The 25375-nt window shown below is 45.5% G+C and overlaps 1 protein-coding gene across 2 annotated transcripts in view; it reads right to left on the bottom strand.

The window, feature by feature from the left end:
• The window catches only part of FGD6 (FYVE, RhoGEF and PH domain containing 6), a 183758-nt gene that overhangs the window by 49811 nt on the left and 108572 nt on the right, over positions 1-25375 (bottom strand). For both annotated transcript variants that reach the window (XM_033953297.1, XM_033953296.1), the window contains exons 4-7: positions 24534-24601; positions 23940-23970; positions 4069-4220; positions 2154-2310 (exon numbers count right to left, since the gene is read on the bottom strand). In XM_033953297.1, coding sequence (XP_033809188.1) covers positions 2154-2310; positions 4069-4220; positions 23940-23970; positions 24534-24601 — 408 coding nt within the window. The remainder of the gene's footprint in view (positions 1-2153; positions 2311-4068; positions 4221-23939; positions 23971-24533; positions 24602-25375) is intronic.

Raw genomic sequence — 25375 nt, 5'->3', positions numbered from 1 at the left:
CCGTACAAGTCTGCCCAGTAACTGGCCTAGTTCAATCTTTAATATTATTTTCTGATTCTAAATCTTCTGTGTTCATCCCACGCTTCTTTGAACTCAGTCACAGTTTTACTCTCCACCACCTCTCTCGGGAGCGCATTCCAGGCATCCACCACCCTCTCCATAAAGTAGAATTTCCTAACATTGCCCCTGAATCTACCACCCCTCAACCTCAAATTATGTCCTCTGGTTTTACCATTTTCCTTTCTCTGGAAAAGATTTTGTTCTACGTTAATACCCTTTAAGTATTTGAACGTCTGAATCATATCTCCCCTGTCTCTCCTTTCCTCTAGGGTATACATATTCAGGGCTTCCAGTCTCTCCTCATACGTCTTCTGGCGCAAGCCTCCTATCATTTTCGTCGCCCTCCTCTGGACCGCCTCAAGTCTTCTTATGTCTTTCGCCAGATACGGTCTCCAAAACTGAACACAATACTCCAAGTGGGGCCTCACCAATGACCTGTACAGGGGCATCAACACCTTCTTCCTTCTACTGACTACGCCTCTCTTTATACAGCCCAGAATCCTTCTGGCAGCAGCCACTGCCTTATCACACTGTTTTTTCGCCTTTAGATCTTCGGACACTATCACTATCCCTGTCCTATTCCTGCAAGCTCTGTCCTCATCTGCACAAGCTTCAAACATTTTAACATCATAAGTGTTCAAGGCTTGTGTGGTTAAGGCAGAGCTTACAGGATTGGGGCAGGGGCAGCGACAAAACTCACGGGGGATGGGACAGGGAAACTGAGTTCCATTTGGGGATGGGAAAAAATGTGTCCCCCCTTGTCATTCTCTATTGCAGAGTAAGGAATATGACGAAATGGGTTGGGAACTGGCTTGGTGGTAGGCTTCAAAGGGTGGTGGTGAACGGCACCCCCTCCAAAATGACGGAGGTGTTCAGTGGAGTGCCACAGGGCTCGGTCTTGGGCCCGACCCTATTCAACATCTTTATAAGAGATTTGGCAGAAGGGCTTCGAGGTAAAATAACATTATTCGCCGATGACGCCAAACTAAGTAATATAGTGGGCAAATGTACAACGGACGAAGATTCAATGCCCAACAACATGATGCACGACCTACTCCTACTGGAGCGCTGGTCTAGGACCTGGCAACTCAGCTTCAATGCCAAAAAATGCAAAGTTATGCACCTGGGCAGCCAAAATCCATGCAAGACTTATACCCTTAATGGCGAGATCCTAACAAGAACGGTAGCAGAACGAGACTTGGGGGTGATCGTCAGTGAGGACATGAAGGCTGCCAGTCAGGTGGAGCAGGCCTCATCCAAGGCAAGACAGATCCTAGGTTGCATACGCAGGGGTTTCGTCAGCCGTAAGCCGTAAGTCATTATGCCATTGTATAGATCCATGGTGAGGCCCCACCTGGAATACTGTGTGCAATTCTGGAGGCCACATTATCGCAAAGATGTGCTGAGACTGGAGTCGGTTCAGAGAATGGCCACCCGGATGGTCTCGGGACTCAAGGATCTCCCATACGAAAAACGGCTTGACAAATTACAGCTATACTCGCTCGAGGAGCGCAGAGAGAGGGGAGACATGATCGAGACGTTCAAGTATCTCACGGGCCGCATCGAAGCGGAAGAAGATATCTTCTTTTTCAAGGGACCCACGGCAACAAGAGGACATCCGTGGAAAATCAGAGGCGGGAAACTACGAGGTGACACCAGGAAGTTCTTTTTTACTGAAAGGGTGGTTGATCGCTGGAATAGTCTTCCACTGCAGGTGATTGAGGCCAGCAGCGTGCCTGATTTTAAGGCCAAATGGGATCGGCACATGGGATCTATTCACAGGGCAAAGGTAGGGGAGGGACATTAGGGTGGGCAGACTGGATGGGCCGTGGCCCTTATCTGCCGTCTATTTCTATGTTTCTATGGAACCAGGGCTGGGAGGAGAACAGTTATCTTTTCCCCATCCATTCCAGTATGCATATCCTAGCATCACACCACCGCACTGGCTGCAAGTTTTATAACATGCTTGCTCACCCAAAACCTTCCTCATATTTGGGCTGAATCTCAGACTGAAAGTGAAGGGAAAAAAACAACAACAAACAAACCAAAACACAAGACACAGAACAAAGAAAATCAATATCAAGAAAATATACCTCAAATTCTCTGACTATAGCAGCAAACCCGGGGTTCTTTTTACACTGTTCATCCAGCAAAGCGATACTCTTCTCAAATTCCCGTATGTATGCTGAATACATCTTTAAGTAAGGGCCTTTCTTTACAAATATATCTGCAATTTTCTGATGTTCATTCCTAGAAAAATAAATCACACAGAATCATCTGATACAGCACATTTGTTGCATGTATATAGGAAATAATCCACTGGATGTCACCCAACAAGAAAGACACAAGTCCTCCTACAGCAGTGAATCGCAAACTGTGTGCAATGGCGAGATTCGAAGTGTGCTGCAAGACGCCGGCGAGGAGGAGAGTCGCCAGCACCAGCTGACTGCCTACAGGATGTGCTTCTCACATCACTTTAAAAGAACACGCTTAGAAAGTTGTTTGTGTAAGTGCTAATTAGTGCCAATTAGAATAAATTATTAGGGAAATGTTAAATAGCCCATTGCAAGCATAATAAAGATTTCTATGCAGGAAAACAAAAAATGAAAGGAATAATATACAGTGGTACCTTGGATTACGAGCATAATCCGTTCCAGGAGCATGCTCGTAATCCAAAATGCTCGTTTATCAAAGCGAGTTTTCCCATAGGAAATAATGGAAACTCGCTTTGATGCGTTCCCCCCCCCCCCGAGACCGGCATTGCTCCCCTCGAAGGCCCCCCCCCCCGCGATCAGGCACCCCCATGCCTCAAACCGGCACCCCCCGCCACGATCTGACCCCCCCACCACGATTGGGCACCCCCCCCGACACAATTGGGCACCCCCCCCCCCGCCGCTTCTTACCCTCATCTGGGCACTCTTGAAAATCGGCTTTCTCCTCTGCTGGGCCTTGAGCATCTGAGCATGCTCAAGACCTGCGAGTTCACGTTCAGAACGTGAACTCGCAGGCCTTGAGCATGCTCAGATGCTCAAGGCCCAGCAGAGGAGGAAGCCGATTTTCAAGAGTGCCCAGATGAGGGAGAAGCGGCGGGGGAGGGGGTGCCCAATTGTGTCGGGGGGGGGGGGTGCCCAATCGTGTTGGGGGGGTCGGATCGTGGCGGGGGGAATGCCAGTTCGAGGCAGGGAGGGGTGCCGGATCGCAGGGGGGGTGCCGGATTGCCGGGGGGGGGGGGTGCTCGTAAATCGAGCCATGCTCGGTTTCCGAGGCACCTATTTTGCAAATGTTTTGCTCGTCTTGCAAAACACTCGCAAACCAGTGCACTCGTAAACCGAGGTACCACTGTATATACATATTCACATATACACTTCTCCCTCCGTATTCGCAGTTTCAGCATTCGCGGTTTTGATTATTCGCGGTTCTTAGCTTGCTGACTCCTCCCCCCAATTACTTCAACTTGCATAGAGAAATCGCCGATTCCAAGCGTTTACAGAGAAAATTGCCAATTCCTGGCACTTTCTTCACCGTGTTTTGCCTCTCCTTCAGGAACAAGCTAGGTCTCCCACCATGTTATTTGCGGTTTCACCATATCCATGATGGTTTTTAATAGAAAACAGTAAATAACATATGAAAAAGTTATTCGCGGATATATATATATAATCTACTTTTCTGACATTTATGTCACAGAAGACTGGTTTTGTAAAATTCTTTTTTAGGGAAACTGTCTAGGTGTAGATGGTATACAAATTTTTAAATAAATAAATATGTATATATTTATTTTAAAATTTGTATACCATCTACACCTAGACAGTTTCCCTAAAAAAATAATTTTACAAAACCAGTCTTCTGTGACATAAATGTCAGAAAAGTAGAATTTCTACAAACCCCCATTCCTGCAATAAAATTCCAGACAGTGAAAAACCTAAAACTATGGAGAGAAGGGAGTTCTTATGGAGGGTATCTGCAGAACCCCTCCCACAGACAGACTGAAGGGAGGGGGGCTGAATTTACCAGTGCGCCATTCTCTCCTCGAGTTCACGCAGCATAGCCTGGTTCAGCTCATACAGCTGAGGCAGGTAGTACAAAATCTGATTCAGGATCTTATCTTCAATGACGGCCTTCCCCAGCTGCCTGGAAGCATGGGCCACCGCGTCCCAGAAATCCTGCAACAGGACAGAAAGAAAAATAACCTGCCAGGCTGTCTCTCTGCATGTACACATCTTCCTTCCCTTGCAACATTGACTAGAGAATCCACTTTACTTGCTAGATGAGATGAAGCCTGAAACGTTCTCACTGTGGAGGATTTTACAGTCTAGCAGCCATTTCTAAGACTGTTTCAGTCAGAAGTCTACTCAATTTTACATGGTCTGTCAGGAAGCTAAAGCAGCTTGCCATCCCACTGGACCCCTATCAAGCATCATTTCACCATCCCCCAGTGTGCAAGCAGAGCCTAAGCCAGGGGTGGGCAACTTCGGTCCTCGAGGGCTGGAATCTAGTCGGGTTTTCAGGATTTCCCCAATGAATATGCATTGAAAGCAGTGCATGCAAATAGATCTCATGCATATTCATTGGGGAAATCCTGAAAACCCAACTGGATTCCGGCCCTTGAGGTCCGGAGTTGCCCATGTCTGGCCTAGGCCCATATTGAAAAATACTAGTGTGCAATTTACACATTTATTTATTAATGCATTCAATTTTCTATACCTCTCTCCCAGGTGAGCTCAGAACGGTTTACATTAATTTCTTCAGGTACTGAAACATTTTTTCCCTGTCTGTCTCACAATCTATCTAAAATACCTGGGGCAATGGGAGACCAAGTGACCTGCCCAGGGTCACAAGGAGCAGTGCCGGTTTGAACCCACAACCTCAGGGTGCTGAGGCTGTACATAAGAACATAAGAATTGCCGCTGCTGGGTCAGACCCGTGGTCCATTGTGCTCAGCAGTCCGCTCACGCGGCAGCCCTCTGGTAAATGACCAGCGCCCTACCTGCGTACGTTCTGGTTCAGCAGGAACTTGTCTAACTTTGTCTTGAATCCCTGTATGTTTATGTTTATTAAAAAAACAAATTTGACCGCACTTCGGTTTAGCAACAGCACAGTTTACAAATAATAATTTAAAAAAAAAAAAAGGACAGGAACGTCATTAAAACATAGAAAAGGTAAAAAGAAGATAAAATATACAATTCAAATTAAGATTCAAAGTATTTAAAGTCTAAATAGTTGCCCAAGAGAGGACTCCACTCCCAATATTTTCAAGGCAAAGGGGAGGGGAAATGCTGCAAAGGCAAGGAGGGAGATATGCTGTTGCTGCTGATGCTGTACAGGGAAGGGAGGAGGGTAGAAATATTGCACAGGCAAAGGGGGGAGACATGCTGCTGCTGCAGCACCCAATTGGGGAGAGAGAGGGAAGTAGGGAGAAGGAAGACAAGGGAGAGGAACCAGAGATGCCAAGTCCATGGGAGGGAGGGAAAGGAAAAAAGGAAAGGAGATACCAGACTATGGAGGGGGAGGAAGAGATGCCATGGCATGAGGGAATGGAAGGAGATAGAGATACCACACCATGGTGTGGATTGGGAAGGAAGGAAAGGAGAAGAGAAAGAGAGAGATGCCAAAGCATAGGGGAGGGGGTGCACACAGAAAAATGGAGAGGGGTGAAGCTGAAATGAATCATGTGCAATGGACTCCAAATATACAGTTTATTGAAGGGACACAGAAAGAGGGAAGATACCATATGGAAGAGAGAGAGGGTGGATAGTGGATTGAAGGGACAGAGAGAGTGTGGGCAGTAGATGGAAGTGGTAGAGAGAGAGGGCAGAAGCTGGGTGGAAGGGGCAAAGAGAGGGCAGATGTTGCATGGAAGGGAGAGAGGACAAATGCTGTATAGAAAGAAGAGAGCAAAGAAGATGATTAAAGCAGAAACGACAATAGGGTAGAAAGATTTTTTGTTGCTTTACTTAGAATCAAGTAGTATTGTAACTGTATTGATAAAAGTTTATAAATAGGAAATGGAAATAAGGCAATTTTTTGGACTAAACCCCTTTCCTCAGGACAGGATACCATAACAGCAGCATACTGTACTGTTCTGAAGAAAGATTTGGCCTCTGAAAGCTAATTGAAAAATGGATTAGTCCAATAAAATGGTATTTTCTTATTTCTCATTATTTGTTTTATTTTTATTTGTTAATTAATAAAGTGGTGATTGTTATGTATCAGTTTTTTCAAATTTACATCTACTGTCTTTATATTTTGCACTGTATTAGGGGACATGTTTTTGTGGTGTTGTATTGTATACTGTTTTTGTGGTGTTGTATTGTATGCAGAGTCTGATTTCTTGGTGGTTCAGTTTAACTTTTGCCTACATATTTCTATTTTTAGTTTGTGATTATTCCATATTGGGCGAGGGTGTATCTCTGTTCTGTGTGTATGAAAAGGACATAGTTTTCAGTTGGCATTGACTACAGGATCAATTGACTGTGCGGGATCTGGCTTGTTTAGTTTTACAATGTATGTGTTGGTGTTCTAGTGCTCACTGCAGTGTTTAAGATTTTCCTAGGTACACTCTTGTTGTGCGATATGTGGATTGTTACTAAAAATCATATTTTTCATATAGATGAGGGGGGAGGTTAAAAAAATGATGGGCCCCGGGTATCACATATGCTAGGTACACCACTGGCTAAGAGTGACTTGACTGAGGAACGGAGTTCTCTGGGAGGTGTATAAGGAGAGAGAAGAGAGGAGAGATATTGAGGGGCAGCAGAATGAACACACTTATAGGTCACAATAAGATCTTGAACTGCATGCGATGGCAGATAGGGAGCCAGTGAAGCGACTTAAGGAGAGGGGTGATGGAGAGGTTGGTAGATGATAGTGTTGTCTCTCCCGCCTTGCAATCTGTGCAAAATTCTGCTGTGCGACTCAAGGGATACCAGTTAGGAGTAGATTGCAGTAATCTAAGCATGTGGTTACGAGAGCTTGGACAAGGGTCCGGGTAGTGTGCTCAGAGAGAAAGGGGTGAATTTTGGTGATATTGAAGCGACAGGTCTTAGCAGCTTGTTGGATATACAGTGGTACCTTGGATTACGAGCATAATCCGTTCCAGGAGCATGCTCGTAATCCAAAATGCTCGTTTATCAAAGCGAGTTTTCTCATAGGAAATAACGGAAACTCGCTTTGATGCGGTCTCCCCCCCCCCCCCGAGAACCGGCATTGCTCCCCTCGAAGGCCCCCCCCGCGATCAGGCATCCCCCCCTGCGATCCGGCACCCCCCCTGCCTCGAACCGGCATCCCCCCACCATGATCCGACCCCCCACCACTATTGGGCACCCCCCCGCCACGATCCGACCCCCCCGCCACGATTGGGCACCCCCCCCGCCACGATCCGACATCTCCCTGAAACAATTGGGCACCCCCCCACTCAATTGGGCACCCCCCCCCTGCCGCTTCTTACCCTCATCTGGGCACTCTTGAAAATCGGCGTCCTCCTCTGCTGGGCCTTGAGCATGCTCAGATGCTCAAGGCCCAGCAGAGGAGAAGGCCGATTTTCAAGAGTGCCCAGATGAGGGTAAGAAGCGGCGGGGGGGGAGGGGGGGCCCAATTGTGTCGGGGGGGGGGTCGGATCGTAGCGGGGGGGTGCCCAATCGTGGCGGGGGGGTGTCAGATCGTGGCGGGGGGGTGCCCAATCATGTCGGGGGGGTCAGATCGTGGCGGGGGTGCCGGTTCGAGGCAGGGGGAGGTGTCGGATCGCAGGGGGGGTGCCGGATTGCGGGGGGGGGGTTGCTCGTAAATCGAGCCATGCTCGGTTTCCGAGGCACCGATTTTGCAAATGTTTTGCTCAAGGTATAAGCCACAAAACGACATACTATGGAAAGGATGATCTTGACGCAGGCGTATTTCGGCTAAAACCACCTTCCTCAGAGGTTCCAAGTTAAGAGGACGCAATATCAAAAAGGCACAAATGTGGACGAGAACAAAATCAGCAAAATAAAACGAAATGTCCAAGCCAGTGCAAAAAAACCCGGCTCGCTAAGAGCTACAGCAGTAAAAAGATGCCGCGGGAAACAGAGGAGCTGAGGAGGTTTCCCGCGGCATCTTTTTACCACTCTGACAACTTAAAAAAAAAATTAAAATATTCACGTTTTCTATAGGACGGGTCCAGCTACTTTTAAAGTCTTTCCATCAAGGAACAGTTTACAAAGGTTGTTTTCAGTGCCCCTGGCGGAAAGAAATACAGACTAAAACACAGAACATCAAAATCTGTACTCTGCGGGCAAATCGAAACATGACACTGCTCGTTGAGCTGAGAATTGTGTTGGCCAAATCCCAGTCGGCCACCTTGCGATCCCCTCCACTGCACTGTCAGACACAAAGGCACTGAAGCAAAAAAAAAAAAAAAAAGGTCCTGGGACTGAGAACTTATTCGAGCAAAAATGTGTTTATACTTGACTCAGGTGTAAGAGTCGCCCCATGATTTCCATCATTAACTTGGTTCTAAAAAGCAGGCAGCTCACTTCCCACTAGAAGCAGCACCGGCAGTAACCGTGCACAGACAGTCCGTGCCAGTTTGTTTGTCAGTGACAGCTAAAATAGTAGAAAACTCATAAAGCTGGTAGGTGATGGCTGGCATTTCAAAAAGATGTGTCTATGTATGGGTGGCTCAAAAAAAAACAAACCCCCCAAAAAGAAAAAAATCCTGGCATTGTCTGTGTCTAAATTCCGCCAAAATAAAACAAGTTTGGCAAGATTTCCAGAGTAAACCCCTCCCCCTTCCCCACAGAAATGTTAACTTACACAGCTCTGGTATAGTTATATCTTAGGAATGCCAAAAGGCAAGAAAGTAGGAGTGGACCAATAAAAAAAAAAAAAAATGAATTGCAGACCTTGGAATAAAAACCAATAAAACAAAGTTAAGAACAAAAGACCATAGACTAGCTATACTAGGTCAGACCAATGGTCTATCTAGTCAAGTATCCTGTTTCCACGGTAGTAAATCCAGGTCACAGTGTCTGGCAGAAACCCAGATAGTAGCAATATTCCAAGCTTCTGATCCAGGGCAAGCAATGGCTTCCCCCATGTCTGTCTCAATAGTAGACTAGGGACTTTTCTTCCAGGAACTTGTCCAAACCTTTTATAAACCTAGCTATGCTAACTGCTGTTACCACATTCTCTGGCAATGAGTTCCAGAGCTTAATTATTCTTTGAGTGGAATAATATTTCATTGGTTTTAAAGGTATATCCATGCAACTTCATTAAGTGCCCCCTAGTCTAGTCTGTAATTTTTGATAGAGTAAAAATAACCACCATGACTCCTAGCAGTAATTATTATTATTATTATTTTTAAGGGTTGGGGTGGGGCATTGTTTCCTTATAAGCAGCGAGGATAATTCCTTGAGAAAAACTGATGCTCACTATGCCAAATAATCTGTTTGAGATAAGGAACTGGGATGACAAAGGGATAGTTGAGAATTACTCATAGTCAATTATTCCCCAAATAGTATAAAGCCTGATACTTCTCCATCCAAAATTAAATCGAAACACAACTCGGTACTGGATAAAGTATTTTAGTGTGCTCTAAATGCAATTGAAACAATGTATTTAAAAGCTAACGTTGGACATTTGCCTATTGTATGCTTTGCAACAACTTTACACTATATTTTCCATTTAACATAAAGTACTCTTTAAATCAGTGGTCTCAAACTCGCGGCCCGGGGGCCACATGCCAGGTACTATTTTGCGGCCCGCAGCCTGTACTAGTACTGTCTATATTAGTGCTGCCCGCTCTTTGCAACATCCTCCGGCTTCCCCACTGGCCTCCCGTTCTTACCTTCAAATAATTATCGCAACCTGCAGAGAGGATCGCTGGTGCTGTAGCGTTCCTTGCAGGCTGCCGTCGTCCTCAGCAGCATGTTCCCTCTGCCGCGATCCTGCCCCTGATGTCAGAGGAGGGGCGGGACCGTGGCAGAGGGAATGTGCTGCGGAGGCCGATGGCAGCCTGCAAGGAACACTACAGCACCAGCGATCCTCTCTGCAGGCTGCGGTAATTAGATGAAACTAAGACCGGGAGGCCAGGGGGGAAGCTGGAGGATGCTGCAAAGAATGGGGGAACATGCAGGCCTTCGGGGGGGGGGAAGATTTATAAACTATAAAGAGTTTTACCTCATGCAAAATTGTCATTTCTTTAATAAGACATGAACTATTTTTTCTGCGGCCCTCCAAGTACCTTCAAATCCAAAATGTGGCCCTGCAAAGGCTTTGAGTTTGAGACCACTGCTTTAAATGATATTTACAACAGTTCCCCACCCCCACCCTTTCAGCCTCCCAGCAAAGAGCACAGTGTTGAAAAGAAGGAGCCTGGCTGTTAGGTTTAGACCCTGTGCTTTAAAAACAACAGCACAGGAGGAAGTTAAAAGGCAAGCAGGTGGCTCAGCCATTTCTGGCTTCCTGTGCAGCAAAGGATGTATATGTTGCTTAAACAGGAAAAATAATCTACATTCCTCCATCCAGGCTGATCCACCAGCTCAGAATGTAAGAGAGGGCAATTGCTGAATCAATTTACGCAAGTGAAAAGCATTTAACCTCTGCTTAACTAGTAGTCTGAAAACTGCCCTCCCTCAGTGAATAGGATAGAGCTACGAGGGGGTGCTGAAAAGTTCTCAGCCCAACCAACTTCCGAAATTCTGAGCGTTATTTTGCCACTGTAGCTGAAAAGAGAGTGTTATTTTGTTTTGCAAAAAGTGCCAATTTGCAAAATTGTAATGCTATGTTCTGACATGGTTTCAGATCATTGATTGAACCAGGTCAACGAGAAGTATGGAATTTTCCAAGGGTGGAACTCTGAGCCATTGTGAAGTTCCTATTCCTGCAGAAGGAAACCCATGAATGTACGATGCAAACATTGAGTGACAAATGCCAGTGGCGTACGTAGCATATGTGACACCCGTGTCCCATCATTTTTTGACACCCCCCTCATCTATATGAAAAACATGATTTTTAGTAACAATCCACATATCGCACAAGAGTATACCTAGGAAAAAGCAGCATCTTACATACTGCAGTGAGCAGTACAACATCAATACACCCATTGGAAAACTAAATAAGCCAGACTAGTACAGATTGATCCTACACAGTCAATACCAACAGAAAACCATGTCTTTCGTACACACAGAAAACACCTTTGCCCAGATACCAGAACGTACGCAGGTAAGGCTAGTCTCAGTTAGGGCGCTGGTCTTTGGCCTAAGGGCTGCCACGGGAGTGGACTGCTGGGCACGATGAAACACTGGTCTGACCCAGCAGCGGCAATTCTTATGTTCTTATATAATCACAAACTACCTCTCCCCCCCCCCCCCTTTTTACAAAATCATAGCGCAGTTTTTAGCACTTGCCATAGAATTCCTTAGAATTAGCTTAGAATTCCTATGAGCGTCGGCGATTAAAAAGTCTGCCTCTGCCCCCTCTCTCTTCCCCACTTCCATAAAGTGAGGGCCATTTTGAGTCCAAAAGGGGTGAAGGAGAGCCAACAAATATGCTCCTATTTTGGGCCACGACAGCAATAACTTTTCTCGTCATTCTTTCCTACCAGAACATCTGGCCTTGATCACACATGCAGAACATAGATCAACCCTATGCAAATACAGGAACACAAATTAAAAGTCCTAATATACACAAGCAAAACCCTAATGCCAGACTCTGCATGCATGTAGTACAACACCAGAGAAATAGAAACAAATGCATAGACAGCAGATGTAAATTCTCAAAACCAACATATTTCAAACATTAAAGTTAAAAATAAAATCATTTTTCCTACCTTTTCCCCCTTTTTGTGGTTTGGTATCTCCCCTCTTTCTCTTTCCTCCTCCTCTTGCCTACCATGATCTGGCATTTCTGTCCTCCCCTTCCCTTCCCTGCCCCAGAGGTCTGGCATCTTTCTTTTTTTTCCCCTCTCCATCCCCTCGGTCCAGCATTTCTATAATGCCCCCATCCCCCCCTGCCCAATCTGGCTCTTCTTAATTAATAATAATAATAATAATAATAATAATAACTTTATTTTTGTATACCGCAATACCACAAAACAGTTCAGAGCGGTTTACAGGAGAAGAGACTGTACATATACAGCGAAGTTACAGAATATCAGAAAACAGTTCAGAGCAGTTTACAGGAGATGAGAACTGTACATATGCAATGAAGGTACAGAGAATTAGTTATCAAGTGTATGGTATAAACCAGTGGCAATTACAAAATGATCCAATAACTGTTGCAAGGGGGGTGCTGAAAGGGGAAAGGAAAAATAATACCCCCTCCCCCTCTCTTTTTACGTTAATTAAAAAAAAATAAAAAATTGCCTAGTTAGTCCAGGCCCAGCATGTTCTCACCCTTCTTTCCTAGCCAGTCCAATGTCGCCTTTACCTTCCATCAAGCTGAAAAAACTGCTGGCCTTGGCAGTGATTCAGCGACATTGCCCGCAGCTCTCCTTCCTGCTTTCTGTATGCTGCGGTCCACCCGGACGGAAACAGAAAGTTGCATCATTGTAGAAAACAGGAGGGTGAGCGCAAACGTGGAAAGCAGGAGGGGGAGCCGCGGGCAATGTCGCTGAATCACTGCTGAGGCTGGCAGTTTTTCAACTTGATGGAAGGTAAAGGTGACATTGGACCGGACAGGAGAGAAGGGTGAGAACATGCTGAGCCACGGGGACCACCCAGAGCCTTGGGGCCGGACCAGGACTCCAAGGCCGGGAACAACCCCTCATGGCTTGCACCCAGGGCAGTCTGCTCTTCCCTCCCTCCCCCCCCCCCTTTCAGCATGGAGATTTTGAGATCAAAGATGTAGAAAGGACTGGGAGGCCTCAAACGGTGTAACCTCCTGAAACAGTTGACCGTGTCCATGATCTGATTTTGGCAGATCGGCAAATTCTAGCTAAAACAATTGCTGAGATAAGACAGTTATCCAGGGAACATGTTGGCTATATAATCCACGAGCAGCTGGGTATGTAGAAGCTGTCAGTCAAGAGGGTGCCCAAATGTTGATTTTGCAGCATTTTCAGTGAACTGGTGCCAACTTTTTGGAACAACTAGTTGCTGTTGATGAAACATGGTTATACCACTATGATCCTGAGACCAAACAACACTCCTTGCAATGGGGGCACTCAGGTTATTAAGTCCAAGGAAATTCAAGACCCAAAAGTCATCAGGAAAGGTCATGGCCAAAGTGTTTTGGGATCAGGAAGGTGTTAGAATGACTGATTATCTTCCAAGGAGCCAAACAGTTAATGCAGAATATTACTGTAACATACTGTGCCAATTAACCCTTTCAGGACCATAAGGATCGTAGGCCAATTTTTGTGGTTTTGACGACATTTTTATGGTAAAAAGGGCTTGCAGATGCCAAAAAATTGATTTTTTTTGTGAAATATCATTATTTTTATTTAAAAAAATCACACTTCTGGCTTATGGACAGTGTGGCAAGTGAATCTTCTCGTCAATCTAGCAACGACGCTAATGAATGAATGTCGGAACCAGTTTGTTTACAAAAAGGTAGTATCATATGGAATCCGTACATATCAAATTTAGAACTGTAGACTATCCCAATCAAAATTTATAGGATTTTAAAGTTATGGGACAAATATGTCCCTTGGTCCTGAAAGGGTTAAAGAAGGCACTGAAATAACAAATGAGAGGGAATCTGTGGAAGGGAGTTCTCTTTTTGCAAGACAATGCACCTGCTCATAAAGGTGGCAAAACAATGGATGTTTTGATGCAGTTGGGGTTTCAGTGCATAGACCATCCACCCTTCTCACCAGATCTTGCTCCATCTGACTATCTTCTGTTTCTAAATCTTAAAAAGAGTTTTGAAAGGGTGACAATTTTCAAGCGATTCAGAGGCAACAGCAGCAGTGGAGCAGTATTTCAATAACCAGACATCAGAGTATTTTTTGGAAGGGTTACAAAATCTTCAGACACGATGGGCTAAGTGCGTTGAGCTCAGGGGTAAATATGTGGAATAACTTGTAAGTTTCAAGGCTCCGTGTTATTCCCTTCTTGGTTGGGCTGAGAAGAATTTTTCAGCCCTCCCTCCTGCCTGCCCCAGTTTGAAACTAATATCCCCTTCCCTCAAACCTATCCCAAAACAAAGTCTTGTGAAGACATGTGCATGAACCACAGAGTAGCAGAAATTCTATGACCAGACTGTTCCATGCAAACTTTTACTTATATTGCCAAATAGGAAAAACAGAAAACAGCAGGATATTATCAATGTTCTTAGACTGGAGCACAAGCGTAGTGGTAACGGAGATTATTTATACGCAGCTAGCATTAAACCGTTTCTGCTACATGCCATCAAAGGGAAGCACACACTTCCAATGAAATTAGGACATTAATTGGCAAATATATTCTCTAAAACAAAGAAAACATCTAATATAATAAAACGGTAAGCCACGCATGTGCACTTCCTATGCGTGCGTTCATTTTCCGTGAGCTGTAGCTACGAAGTGCGCATGCATGGCTTACGGTCTGGCTTTCCCTGCTCTCTACCTGTGCAGCGGCGGCTGCCGGCTGCTAGCACCCCCTGCCCTCTCCGTCGCCTGGCTCCCTTGCTGGGGTTTTTCGCGGTGGTGGCTCCTCTTGCGTCCGGCCCTGTGTACTTACCCGCCAAACAATTTCTGCCGTTCCTTCCCTTCCTCCATCAGATACAGTTCAGCTCCGCCTATGTTAAAAGGAGCTGCTTTGAAATTGGAGTCCTGCCGCCACCGTAACACGTTCCCTCTGCCGCGGTCCCATATGTCAGAGAAGGGGCGGGACCAAGGCAGAGGGGAAAGTGCTACGGCAGTGGCAGGCCTCCGATTTCGACGCGGCTCCTTTTAACATTGGTGGAGCTGCACTGCACCTGATGGAGGGAGGGAAGGAAAGGTGGTTGTGCGCTGTTGAGCCACTCTTTGCTCTCAGACCCTCTCCTAACACTATGTGCGCATTGTGGATGCTCCTTCCTGTCTCAGACCACTGGGAGGAGGTGCCTGTCTTCAGCTGCCGGGATGGAGGGAGGGAAGAAGAAAGAAGGGGCCCTGGCAAGCGAGTTATCAAAAGCCAACCATAGCCTGGGACCCCTACATGATATGAATAATGACCAGACAACAAAAGGTAAGAAAAATAATTTTATTTTCTGTTTTGTGATTACAATATGTCAGATTTGAAATGTGTTTTGAGGGGGAGGGGCTGCCGCTGCGAAGGGCTTTGGTGGGGGAGCCAGCCAGACCGCAAGTGTGGGGCCGTTGTAAGCGCGGATTGGTCAAGGAGCCGCCCGCAAACAGCTTTGCTCTGGGGGGAAGACAGAAGGGGCCATGGAGAGACAGGGAGAAGGTTAGGGGGAGGGGTGTGCTGGGGGGGAGACAGAAGGGGCCATGGGGAGATAGGGAAAGGGGGCTGCTTTGGGGGGAGGGGTGCTGGGGACAGACAGCTTTGCTCTGGGGGGGAAGACAGAAGAGGGCCATGGAGAGACATTTGGGGGGGAGGTGGGTGCTGGGGGCAGACAGCTTTGCTCGGGGGGGAGGGGGAGACAGAAGAATACAGACAGCGGCCAAGGAGAGAGAGATAAAGAAACACAGACAGACAGACACATCTATTCTAGCACCCGTTAATGTAACGGGCTATAAGACTAGTATTATATAATCATATTACACACCTTTCAAGTCATCAATATGGAGGAGAGATTAATTTATGGCTCCCGATCTCACACAGAATTGCATATAAAATACTCCTTCTAACCTTTAAAGCACGAGCTTCCAACCTCCCTGAATTTATAGACAGACTTCTCATTCCGTATGCGTCGACATGATCGCTTAGATCTAACACTCGACATCTTGTTATCCGCTCCTTCTTTACGACACATCAACACGATGCGTTCAACAATCTTCTCCGTTACCGCACCCCACAAATGGAATTCTACACCGATCTATTTAAGGGAAGAAGCATCCCTTGACCGTTTTAAATCAAAATTAAAAACCTTTTTATTTAAGGATGCGTTTGATTTATAACCGTCCGATTAAGGTCGCCTTGAATTAGAATCTCTCAGTCTTAATTTCAGAACAGACCCCCCCCCCTTATGTGCGTACCTTTAACGGCTTTCTGTCCTATAAACTTATGTAGTTCCTCCCCCCCTTTCCATCTGTTCCACTATGTCTGTTGGACTTATTATTTGCCGTTTGTTGAACTATTTTATGTAATACCCACTTTTTTTTTCAGTTCCAAAATTTTTTATTGACATTTTATATAATAAACATACATTCAAACAGGAGAGAATATAAATTCTGAAAAGCTCGTTTATAAACTAACCCCCTCTTCTATTAAAACTGCGCTAGCGGTTTTTAGCGCGGTGAGCCACGCTGAATGGCCCGCGCTGCTCCCGACGCTCATAGAGTTCCTATGAGCGCTGGGAGCAGTGCGGACCATTCAGCGCGGCTCTCTGCGCTATAAACCGCTAGCGCAGTTTAATAGAAGAGGCCATATATCATCACAATGCAAAGGGTATTCATGAAATTTCTAAGAACTATCCCCAAACCCTCCCATCCCACCCCATTTGCAGAGAGTGAAAAACCATACATACATTCATACTTATCCATTCTTTAATCACACTCAACCATTGTCCACATATTCTGGTGTCAGGTCAAAAGCGCGCCGGGACAAAGGCGCGCCTAGAGAATTGAGCGCAGCACGCGCCACCGCGCCGCTCTAAATTACTGTTTTTAGTGCTCCGACGGGGTGGCGTGGGGGGAACCCCCCCCCTTTACTTAATAGACATCGCGCCGCATTGTGGGGGCGTTGTGGGGGATGTGGGGGGTTGTAACCCCCCACATTTTACTGAAAACTTCACTTTTTCCCTGTTTTTAGGGAAAAAGTTCAGTTTACAGTAAAATGTGGAGGGTTACAACCCCCCAAACCGCCACAACGCTGGCGCGATGTCTATTAAGTAAACTGGGGGGGTTCCCCAACAAAACCCCCCCGTCGGAGCCCCTAAAAACTGTAATTTAGAGCAGCGCGGCGGCGCGCGCTGCGCTCAATTGTCGGCGCGCGCTTTTGTCTTTCGCGCCATTGTCTATGAACCCATATTCTTGTATAGGTAACCACAACCTTCTAAATTTAGCCTTCTTGACACTCTTTTCCATTATGGTTGCCTCAAATTTACCAATTAAGCAAACTGAGTTCCACCAAAATTAAAAAGATAACAAAGATGCATCTTTCCATGTTTTTAGAATGGTTTGAATTGCAACAGCAGTTAAGTGTTGCTATTAATTTCTTATTATCACTAGTCATATTGGCAGAAGTGTCAAAGAGATTGAAAATTACACCCGCCTATGTCAAGGAAATATCCGTATGTAACAGTGTTTGAACATAACTCCACCGCTGTTGCCAAAAATCCTGAGCCATGGGACGGTAAAAGAACATAAGCATCGCCTCTGCCGAGTCAAACCACAGGTCAATGACCTGTAAGTTATCTATTATTTAAGACATTTTGCCTGTATAGTATCCCTCTAATTATACTCTTCAATCCCCTTTTCCTTCAAGGATATAATTAGAGGGATACTATACAGGCAAAATGTCTTAAATAATAGATAACTTACAGGTCATTGACCTGTGGTCTGACTCGGCAGAGGCGATGCTTATGTTCTTTTACCGTCCCATGGTTCAGGATTTTTGGCAACAGCTGTGGAGTTATGTTCATACGGATATTTCCTTGACATAGGCGGGTGTCATTTTCAATCTCTTTGACGCTTCTGCCAATATGATCTATTTTATGTAACACCCACTTTTAAGTTATGTACTCCGCTTAGACGTTTAAGTGGAATAACAGACTTTAAACAAACTTGGAATAGGAAGCAATATCATTAATTTCTAAATGATATGGACTGCTGCTTCAGCACCCTGAGATTGCGAGTTCGACCCTTGTGACTCTGGGCAAGTTACTTAGGACCAGATTTTGCAAAACGGCAGCCGTTTACAAAAGCGCCAACCATCGTGTATCGATCACACAACGGTGCCCGTCTGCAGATTCGCATCTTGCACGAAAGGCAGGCACCAGACATGTAGGCCAGGGTTTTGAAGGCCTACATGTCCGGCGCCTACCTTTTACATAAACTGCGTCTGCAGAGGCGCCTACCTGCGTTTCTAGCATTGGCCATGCCCATTTCGGCTTTTTGTGCCTCTATAGCCACAATTATGGTGCCGCTTCGGGAGGAGCAGGCAGGCGGCTACATTTTTGTTTTAAATAGGATTTTAAGTAGGCTGTAAGGACAAGGGCCACTTAAGTTAGGCGGAGGTACAATGTCTTATCGCCACCTAACTTAAAGCACCATTTGTAGAATCGCCCCCTTAATCCCTCCATCACCCCAGGTACCACAGTTAGATTGTGTGAGCCTGCTGGGACAGATAGGGAAACTACTAGAGTACTTAATTACTACTCAGTGTATTGTAAACTGCTTTGGGTGAATCTCTTCATGAAAAATGCAGGGGCCAATCAGGCCCTAGGATCCTATGGGTTGGGCAGTGGAGGGGTGAGCCCGCCTCATTTGGACGGAAGCGGGCCTGCTGGCTGGATGGTGCGAGTTGCCGTCCGGCCAAATTGGAGGTAAGCCCAAGAAGGGGTTCCGGGGTGGGGGCTTTCATTGGGGGGTGACCGGCAGAAGGGGCTGGGTACCCTTCTGCTGGCAGTCTTAGGGGGGGCCGTTGGGAGGGTCCGGCAGGAGTTGGGCACCCTCCTGCCGGTGATCTTAGGGGGGCTCTTGGAGGGGTCCGGCAGGAGGAGTTGGGCACCCTCCTGCTGGTGATCTTAGGGGGGGGCCATTGGGGAGTTCAGCAGGAGGGGTTGGGGATTGTCGGGGGGGGGGGGGGAGACTGGTGGCCGTAGCCGTCTCCGCTATGCCTGGGGAGTTTTTTTTTTGTTTTTTTTTTAGAAAAAGTGCCTCCTGATTGGCTGATTAGACAGCTGTAGGACGCCTACAGCTGCCTACAATCGGGAGCACTTTGCAGAATCAGGGCCACAATGTGCAGGGTGTTTGGATTTCAAAGCAGAGTTCGGATTCTGGGGCAAAATTTACTACAAAAAAAAGTTTGGATTCCAAAACGTTTGAGTTCTGGGGCGTTCAGATTCCGAGGTACCACTGTATATACACACACACACCACTTATAACCTAAGTGGTTTACACTGATCGGGTACTCTGAAGGGGTTTCCCCTATCTGTCCTGGTGGGTTCACAGTCTGATTGTGGTACCTGGGGCAAGGGAGGGTTGGGTGGCTTGCCCAAGGTCTCAGGAGGCAATACTAGCATTGAACTCACAACCTCAGGAGACTGAGGCAGCGCTTCTGACCACTAGGCCATTCCTCCTGCCTTATGCACGAGAAGATGTTGTGCGCACCAGAGACAGCCTCTTACAGATATTGAAACCAATAAATAAATCAAAAGAGAAATGCTAAGTACAGTAATGTGACAAATTATTTACCCCATCTTGATTTCCCCTATATCTATGTCACGCTGAATGGTTTCTTATCTTTAAATAAAATGTGCGGTTCCCAACATTACTCTTGAGTCTACCACCCCCCTCAACCTCAATTTGTGTCCTCTGGTTTTACCAATTTCCCTTCTCTGGAAAAGATTTTGTCCGGTATTAATACCTTTCAAAGATTTAAATGCCTGTTATCTGAAAGGTATTAATAAAAGATCAAATCATTTCCAGTAAAGTGACAGTCTCATATCAGATTATAGGAAACATTTAGCTACAATTACTGCTGATAAAAAGGGGGGGAGGGGTGCAACCAGTTATTTAAGTTTAGGGGGAACTTACTTTTTCACCGGGGTGATATAGGTGTTGGATAACTGTTATTGTATATAATGGTGTCAGGTCAAAAGTGCGCCGGGACAAAGGTGCGAGCAGACAACTGAGCGCAGAGTGGAGGCGCGCGCCGAAGAAAAAGACTGTTTTTAGGGGCTACGACGGGGTGTGTGGGGTGGAACCCCCCACTTTACTTTATACAGATCGCGCCACGTTGTGGGGGCGTTGTGGGGGCTTGGGGGGTTGTAACCCCCCACATTTTACTGAAAACTTAACTTTTTCCCTGTTTTTAGGGAAAAAGTTACATTTTCACTAAAATGTGGGGGGGTTACAACCCCCCAAACCCCCCACAACGCCGCCGTGATCTGTATTAAGTAAAGTGGGGGGGGGCTCCCCAACAAAAACCCCCATCGCAGCCCCTAAAAACAGTCTTTTTCTTCGGCGCGCACCTCCATCTTGCGCTCAGTTGTTGGCGCGCGCCTTTGTCTTCCACGTTACTGTCTATGAACCGTATATAATACATGCATCGCTTTGGCTGTACCACAGAAATGCACAACCCATACCCTTATATAGGGGCAAACATGCTCATTCCACCCATGCTCCATCCAACCCCCATCTTTTGACAAACCCTCAAGCGAAGTACATGTCATCAGGTCATTTGTGTATTTTCACACCAGTCGGTATTTTATAAGAAGTCACTACACATGTACTACATCTGACTTTACAAAATTATTGCCTCGATGTCCTTCCATAAGCTAACAATCATTTTGGATTATAGTGGCTGCTAGCCTAGCGGACTGGGTTGTTTTTTTTTTTTTTAGGCCCCTAGGGATATCTCTGCACTCTCGAGAATTTTACTCTGTTTCTCAAGTGTGTTAACAGTTTGTCAAATAGTCTCTAGTGTAATCACTTCAGACCTCCCTGCTTTAGTTGAGGGGCTAAATGTGTCTCCTGCCTTCACAACCCTGCACCTTCTCTGCCTTTTCTGTTCTCCACCCCTCCTAATTGCCGTAGTAACTTCCAATCCTTCTGCTACTGAACAGTTTCCGAGCCTGTGGGCCGTAGTGTACTCGGCAGCTCCATCTCACTTAGGACAGAGCCCATCAAACGCGAAATTCCGGCTTCCTATGTGCTGTTGTACTACTCTTAGCCATTGGAGGAAGGGAAGTTTCCCGCCTATCGGGGCAGAAGGAAATGTCTGTCAGGTCAGCGAGCTACTCCCTACTCTCTCCTGGTAACAAGCCGCACTGGCCCCAAATTTTTAATACTCTACTCCAAGCCATAAACTGCTGTGCAGGTGGTGGGTGGGGAATGAGGAAAGCACTCAAACCCCTCCCTTCCCCCTTCTCATCACAAATCAAGGAAACCTGGTAGCAAAGCAATTGCTACGCATTTAATGTCCGAGCCATCTTGAACAAACAATAAACAATCATTTCCTAAAACAGAAATACATAGGCCATTATTAAGATGACTTGGGGAAATCCACTGCTTATTCCTAGCAGAAAATGGAACTCCCTACCACAGCATCTCCGTGATGAACTACGACTTGACAAATTTAAGACTGATCTAAAAACTTTCCTATTCTGTGATGCATTTAATAATCTTTAGAACCATTATTCTTCCTCTTCCTATTCACAACAATCTCTTTGACAAAGCAACCCCTCCCTTTATGTATTACCCAAACCCTACTATCTCCTTCTTTCTTCTCAAATATGTAACTTTACCCATCCCTTTATTCTACCCTCACTTTCCAGTATGTCTGGTAAATGTCTTTTTTATGTTCACACATTATTATTAATCTACCAATTTTTATTTTTCTCAGTTTTCCCTATCTTTTTAATCCGATTGTTAACCGGCCAGATATTAATTTGATGGTTGGTATATCAAAATCAATAAAACTTGAAACTTGAAATCTTTTTTTAATCCTTAAGTTTCTGCCAGGTACTTGTGCCCTGAGTTAGCCACTGCTAGAAACAGGATACTGGGCTTGATGGACCTTCGGTCTGTCCTAGTATCACAACTCTTATGTTTTTAAGTATAGGACAATCAAGCCATTGTGACATCACTGACGAGTCCTTAGTTTAATACCTCATCAGTTATGTGTCCAAGAACTGTTTTCCATTTTCAGCTGACACCAAATACTTGTAATTGAACTTCACGAACTCGTTTTAGTTACATGTGAAATGGAAGAATAAAATGTTTTGTATGATCTGAATGTCTTGACAGGGTATCTAGAGAAACACCTAAATACTTACTGAAGTACAGTACAGGAAATGACATGTATTATTATATTAAAAATTAGCTGAATATTTTCAATTTCAAGGCTGCTCTTTTCCACCATCTGCTTTTTGGACACCTTCATTCTATGTCTAAACTTTGCTTGTGTCTAAAAAGTCCTTAATCACTATCCATATTCTGTTTTGAGCATCTGTCCTGCAATCTTTTGTAAAACCTAGCTCATCGTGTCCATCAGGTAGACAAGTCCTTAGCTTAATACCTCATCTGTTTAGTTAGGCTGGATTTATTTAGGCCGAGTCTCATTCTCTTGACCTAGAACAGGGATCTCAAAGTCCCTCCTTGAGGGCCGCAAGCTAGTCGGGTTTTCAGGATTTCCCCAATGAATATGCATTGAAAGAAGTGCATGCACATAGATCTCATGCATATTCATTGGGGAAATCCTGAAAACCCGACTGGATTGCGGCCCTCAAGGAGGGACTTTGAGATCCCTGACCTAGAAGGTTCTCTCTTGCTTCCTGCGTTTCCAAGCTCTATCAACCATACTTCCCTTCATGAGTACTTCGGAAGAGACTGCATGAATGAATCCACCTTCATGTTCCAGGAACCCAAAATATGGAACAACCTCCCACTACACCTGCACCAAATAAGAACATACTGTATCTTCAGAAAAAGGTTAAAAACCCACCTTTTCTCCTCGAACCAGTAACACAAACTCAACACTATCTCATTAATCTATCGTTCATTATTCACGATCTGATTGAGACTCTTATTGTAAACCGCATTGAATCCTAGTCATGACTTGCAGTATAAAGGTGGTACGGTATCAGAATTCATCCTCTACTGGGCTATACAGTACAACACCATCAACCTACAGTATATTCACAACTACCCAAGAATTTCCTCCCATATAAACACTCCCTCTCACAAGTCTGGCCCAGTCATTGTGACAGTGCCTGACCGGAGGTCACAGACACTACTTCCTATTGGCTACAAGGTGTCACCGCTATGCAATGACTAATATTTCAACCCCAATGATTTGTTCTGCAATACCTCCTCCCTCAGCTAGCCTCAGGAAACAAATCTAGGTCCCTCAATATGGACAAAGCTAGCACAAAGTTGGAGGGGAGTGTGGTGCAGTGGTTAAAGCTATAGTCTCAGCACCCTGAGGTTGCGGGTTCAAATCCACACTGCTCCTTGTGACCCTGGGCAAGTCACTTAATCCCCCCATTGCTCCAGGTACTCTAGGTAGAGTATGAGCCCACCAAGACAGATAGGGAAAAATGCTTGAGTACCTTAATGTAAACCACTTATGCTATAAGTGATATATAAATATTAAAAATATATAAATGTTACAAAAACATGTCAGAAAATAAAGGCCAAATGGCCCATCCAGTATTTCTTCCTCTCCCCCAAGAGATCCCAGGCCTGTCCCACACTTTCCACAAATATATATAAATTAGAAATAAATATAAAACTATACACAGCTAATAAATGATATTGCCATTAACTGCATTCCTGAGCTTCATTATATGTGACCATCTCTCAGAAAAGGCGATTGAAGTCTCCAAAAACAAACAAGCAAACAAACAAACAAAAAAAAGAGGTTTTAATGAATTCTATTAGAGCAAACAATTTGTATTACAACAGTTCAAACTGCGTCCCTAGGGGAAAATAATTAAAACGTTACAGAAATTCAAACGAGTAACTTCTGCGTATGTAGCCACGGCCTGACAAACCAGCTACTCTCGACATTTTGAATCTGCTACTTTTAGTCACCTTTTCCCAGAGACGGTCACATCAGTTACAAACACTAGAAAAACAGTCTCCCAATACTTACAATGTGCAGGAGTTTAAGGACATCTACAAACCTGTTGGCAAAAGCAAAGCAAAAGTTTATTTCGCCGATGATGAAAACAAACAAAAACACCCACCCACATCCTTAATCTAGCCTTACCGCCATTCCCCCCCCCCCTTTCAAAGCCGAACCCGAAAATGTTTGAGCCTATAACACGGTGTATCTTAACCTGTGTGCCAAGGCACACTAGCGTCCCTCCTGGGATTTCAGGTGGGCCTCGGTACACTGGGGGGCAGGAGAGGCACTAGCCGATTGCCTCCAGGACGTGCCTCTTGTGGCGAGAGGTACATCCTGTTAGGCAATCAGAGGGCGCCAGTGCCTATTCTTCTCTCTGGCCCTCTTCCCTTCTGGCACCACCCCCCTCCCCCTGCGTCTCAGGGCCCACCTGGAGGGCCTTCACACACACACGCAGACATCAACATGATAAGCGTGCACATGATGTCATCACGGCGATATCCACGCACTTCCAGGCGCCTCGAGCCATGGCTCGAGAAAGTTTGCGGGACACTGCTATAACAGAAAATATATCAAAGCCAAATAAAAAAACTTAAAAAAAATAAATAAATAAATACCTACACTTTCTCCGAGCTCATGATCTCCTTAGCGATATGGTAAACCTTTGATTTCTTCCCAGCACCTTTGCTCTGTGGACAGAATAGCAGGGTAAGAGGCAGCACTCAAACAGCATCCAATGCACTCTCCATTTTTGCAGTTAAAAAAAAAACAACAAAAACTTACAATCTTCCGACTCGTGAGCATGTCACATTTCTCCTCGGTCGACAGGAGGCCCAGACCTGAAGCCTTTTCACAGTCCCCTGCCCTCCCCTCTCCTCCTTGTGCAACAATGTGTGCCGAGCCAAAGCAGACGGACCCACTCGGGAGCAAGAAAACAGGAGCGGACTCCTTCAGTCCGCATGAGCAAGTCTTTGCTTCACCGTCGGACAGCCCTGGGTCGGGCCTGTGGCTGCTGCAGCTGTCGGCTGCCTAAGATTTAGTCTGGCAGATAGATCCTACATATATACACAATACGAAAAAGCAGCCCAATCACTTAACTGCCAGTTTCAGATACAGAATAAAGGTGTGTTCAGAAACCATCCGTGTCCGCAGGTAAGGTCAGAGACCTGCTTTTTGGAGTGTTTACATGAACACAGGCATGATTAATAGTAGAAACAGCTAGTGCAGGTGTCTGCCCTACTAAATCTGCTGTTTATAGAAACCAGAGTAAATGGCTGCATTTATATTTCGACAAGCTCTCGCTCCTATTTATGCAAAAACTTTGTGTGGACCTTCCGTGCTTTAGAAATGGCGTTTTTTTAAGGGCATTAAAGACGTATTTAAAGGCAAATAGGTTTAAGGCAACATGCAATTGATTTCCTGATGCTCACCTAACACCGATTTGCAAAGCAGCTCAGGACAAG

The sequence above is a fragment of the Geotrypetes seraphini genome, chromosome 7 (genome assembly GCF_902459505.1).
Source record: "Geotrypetes seraphini chromosome 7, aGeoSer1.1, whole genome shotgun sequence".
Classification (NCBI taxonomy): Eukaryota; Metazoa; Chordata; class Amphibia; order Gymnophiona; family Dermophiidae; genus Geotrypetes; species Geotrypetes seraphini.
The sequence above is the reverse complement of the archived record's forward strand: the minus strand, read 5'-3'. Positions and strand labels throughout refer to the sequence as shown.